General features: G+C 33.2%; 1 protein-coding gene across 1 annotated transcript; it reads left to right on the forward strand.

The window, feature by feature from the left end:
* The first annotated feature begins 1,088 nt into the window (after positions 1-1,088).
* Positions 1,089-2,261, forward strand: LOC120077392. The gene is made up of 3 exons (XM_039031277.1): positions 1,089-1,124; positions 1,635-1,871; positions 1,977-2,261. Exons 1-3 carry the CDS (start codon positions 1,089-1,091, stop codon positions 2,259-2,261), a joined length of 558 nt encoding a protein of 185 aa, XP_038887205.1.
* The last annotated feature ends 1,370 nt before the right edge of the window (positions 2,262-3,631 follow it).

Below are 3,631 nucleotides of genomic sequence, written 5' to 3' on the forward strand. Positions count from 1 at the left end.
TCTTTTTGTCTAATACATCATTAATTTTCTCTGAGATAGTAGATTTGAATATTTGACTTGTTAGTCGAGAATACATACTTTATATCAATTGAATTAAATTTATATTAGAGGACTTTCATCTTTTAACTTGAGATTTAAGTCAAGATGCCTTAGAAGATAATTTTAAAATTCGTGAATAAAAATAATAATTAAAAAACAAAATCATTATTTGTGAACAAATAATCTTTAAAATTTTAAGGTAGAGATATTATTTAGGTCTTTTTATTGTTAGTTTTGGTTTTTTTGTTATTTTTAGTATTGTATTATAGAAACACTTATAGATGTATTCTATAAAATGGTTAGAAACTATACATACGTATTTCTAAAAAAATAAAAAATTAAATTTGAAAACGTCGAACTCACATCTTGTCGATAATTCGATTATCTATTTAATAAATTGCTAATTTTTTAATTCTTAAAATATCTTTAAGATATAGTTTTCTACTTTAAAAAAAATTTATAAACCAAAAAACCTTCTAGTGTTATATCATGATTAAAGATTCTTTATTCTATTTTTAACTGATCAGCTGTGGAACCTATAATTTGTTTCTAGCCATTGTTTCACTCTCAACTTTAACAGCTTCTAGACTCTTACCTTTCTAATCATTATTTTTTTCTTTTTGGGAAAATAAACTATGAGCACTTCACCTAAGTCTCATGTTTCTCCTTCCTCTATATATTAAAAAATAATTAAAAATTAAACAAATTGCCAAGTGACTATTTATAATCAATCTTTTCATAACCTATATTGTTTAGTTGAGGCTAATATATATGTACTGAAAATTTCTATGGATGATCCAATTTTTGGGCTCAAAATGTCAAATGACCAATTTTTAAACATTCATGTCAATTGATCCTCTATTGACATCATTGCTATACCAAATTTCCCAAGTGTAACGGCTTCGTATCACTCATAAGCTCTAGACGGTTTCGCTGCATTTTAAAATCCATCATTTGGTCTTACAAAAGATTCCACTGTTGTCGACAAATCGAATTTGATCGGTAAGTGATTTCAATCTGTGCCTGAAAATGTCTTAAACTGAACGGTAATGGGGCTTTGTAGGTCATTTGGGTTTAGAAATACTGTGAACCTATGGTTTTTTTGTTCATTTTTTTTAGTTTTCGATGTGTACTGTGGTTGAAAAAGAGTAAAAAGAGAGAATGTGAGTGAGATAAGTGAGAGTGAAGTCGGCGAGAGCGATACTAGAGAGAGCAACACCGGAAAGGGTGGGTCGTTCTGAGGTTTAGAAATACTATGAACCTATGATTTTTTTTTGTTTATTTTTTTAGTTTTTGATGTGTTATGTGCTTGAAAACGAGTAAAAAGAAAGAATGTGAGTGAGATAAGTGAGAGTTACTAAAGAGAGCGACACCAGCGAGAGCGATACCGACGAGAGCGATATCGGCGAGAATAATACTGGCAAGAGTGATACCAGAGAGAGGAACACCAGCGAGAGCGATACTAACGAAACCAGCGATAGTAGTTCTAGCAAGACTTAAAACAAAATGTTTTTTTATAATTTTTTTTCTGAAAGAGTTTACTGATTGAATCTTTATTTCATGAATGAGTGATTTAAGATGTCAACACGTTTCAGAATACCTATAGTCGACCGATTTCCCGGTCTAGTAACGAGCTTGGCCACACTGCTAATGTAAACAAGACTGTGAAGGAGATGCTTACCCCAAGGCAGTTAGAGATGTTCAAAAGGACAGTTTTTGGGCGTTTTGTAGACATTGACATGGTGTTCAACAGCCTAATTATCCATCATATGTTGTTAAGAGAAGTGAAGAGCACGAGAATGGACTCAATCTCATTCTCTGTTGGTGGAAATGTTGTCACTTTTTCGAAAGATGATTTTTTGTTGACGACTGGTTTGTGGCGATCCCCTACGCGAGTTGATTAGAATGAGCAATCCTCATATGAACTTGCAATCAAGTATTTCGGTAATCGAGTGACGAAGGACACCTTACAAGTCCGTCTACTAGAAGAAATATACAAGAAGTTGGAGTTTGAAAATGACGAGGATGCTGTGAAGATCACATTAGTCTACTACATGAAGGTTGCAATGATGGGAAAGAACAAGCAGAAAAATCCAATGGACCTTAAACGTTTTAAGGACATTAAGAACATAGAGTATTACAACAGTCTAGCCTGGGGTACCATTATTTGGGAGAGGACACTCGATGACCTAAAGATTGCATTGAATGATAAGAGTAATTAATAAAAGACAAAGGTGAAAGGAAATAAAAATTAGATTGTGAAGTACTTTTTGCATGGATTTCCACAAGCGTTCCAGGTAAATTTGCTTAATATAATAATCATGTTGTTTGATTTAACATTACTATTATTCTTAATATATGTTAAATTTTATTTAGGTATGGATGTACGAGATCCTAGCAGCATCGATAGCTGGGAACATTGAAGAGCGAAGGAGTAAGGTGGCTTTGCCTTGCATATTATGATGGTCATGCTCCCACTCAGTATCCTTCAAAGTACTTGAGAGGGACATATTCGAGTCTAACAATGTAAGTTTACTCTATGCATAATATGTTTATTTGGTTGTTAAATTGGCACTAACCATTTTACTCAGTTGTTAATGCAGACAAAAGTTAAAAAAGGGTCTTGTCATGACCGGCGCTGAGAGGGAGTTTTGGGATACCCCTGTAACGACCCGACCCTCTAGGACTCAAGCTAGGCCGTTACTAAGCACATGCATGCATTGAACTTAAAACGACATACTTTTGATAGTAAAATAAATGCTAAATAAATAAGGTAGCTTAAAAGATTTTCATTAAATCCAAATAATAAATTCAAATGATAGGGTACCCAAAAGTCGTAAACGAAAATACATAAGTCTGAAAACAAATCTCAACAGTAAGTTCCAAATATCAAAACTGAAAGTGAATAAAAAAAAATAAAGGAAATCTTAAAACATGAGCGGAATCTTAAAACTGGTCCCCAGTGGCTCGATCATGGATTCCGCTTGTCATTCATCGGTGCATCCCTACTCTTACCTGAAACATCAACATGAGAAATGATGAGTATAAAATACTCAGTAAGTAACTTCACTACTAGGTCAGGCTAAGCATCTATGTCCTCTAGATGCTTACCTCCTAGTCCTCATGGGACACATACATACATGAATAACTGAATTTCATCCTACTGTACTTAAGTAACCCACTACCTCTAGTAAGTTCTGTAGAACCGACAATCTCTGGTGAACCCCGAAGAAGACACCACCTCTAGTGAATCCCGTATGAAACACAACCTCTGATGAATCCCAAAGTAATGACTTTTGATTTACCAATATTTATTCTTAAAGTGTAATGCTTCTTTAATAATGTAATAATTGAGTTGCACAAATAAAATTGGGTAAATAAATAGTATTTAAATTAACCATCTTAAAAGAGGTTTTCACTAATTTTCCTTTTCTTGAAAGATTAATGCATGGTTAAAATTTCATGCAAAATTCCTTACAACAATTGGGGCCAGCCCAATTGAGAGTATAAATGGGCTATGAGGTTGACTATCCATAAAAATATATTTATTAGTGTATTATTATACGTTTTTTATTAGCTAGCCTCATTTGGA

Source organism: Benincasa hispida, chromosome 5 (assembly GCF_009727055.1).
Source record: "Benincasa hispida cultivar B227 chromosome 5, ASM972705v1, whole genome shotgun sequence".
Classification (NCBI taxonomy): domain Eukaryota; kingdom Viridiplantae; phylum Streptophyta; class Magnoliopsida; order Cucurbitales; family Cucurbitaceae; genus Benincasa; species Benincasa hispida.

Coding starts and splice junctions, on each gene's coding strand:
- LOC120077392 (XM_039031277.1), top strand. CDS start 1,089: ATGGGGCTTTGTAGGTCATTTGGGTTTAGAAATACT. Junction 1,125..1,634: donor CATTTGGGTTTAGAAATACT/GTGAACCTATGG, acceptor AACACGTTTCAG/AATACCTATAGTCGACCGAT. Junction 1,872..1,976: donor CATTCTCTGTTGGTGGAAAT/GTTGTCACTTTT, acceptor CTTGCAATCAAG/TATTTCGGTAATCGAGTGAC.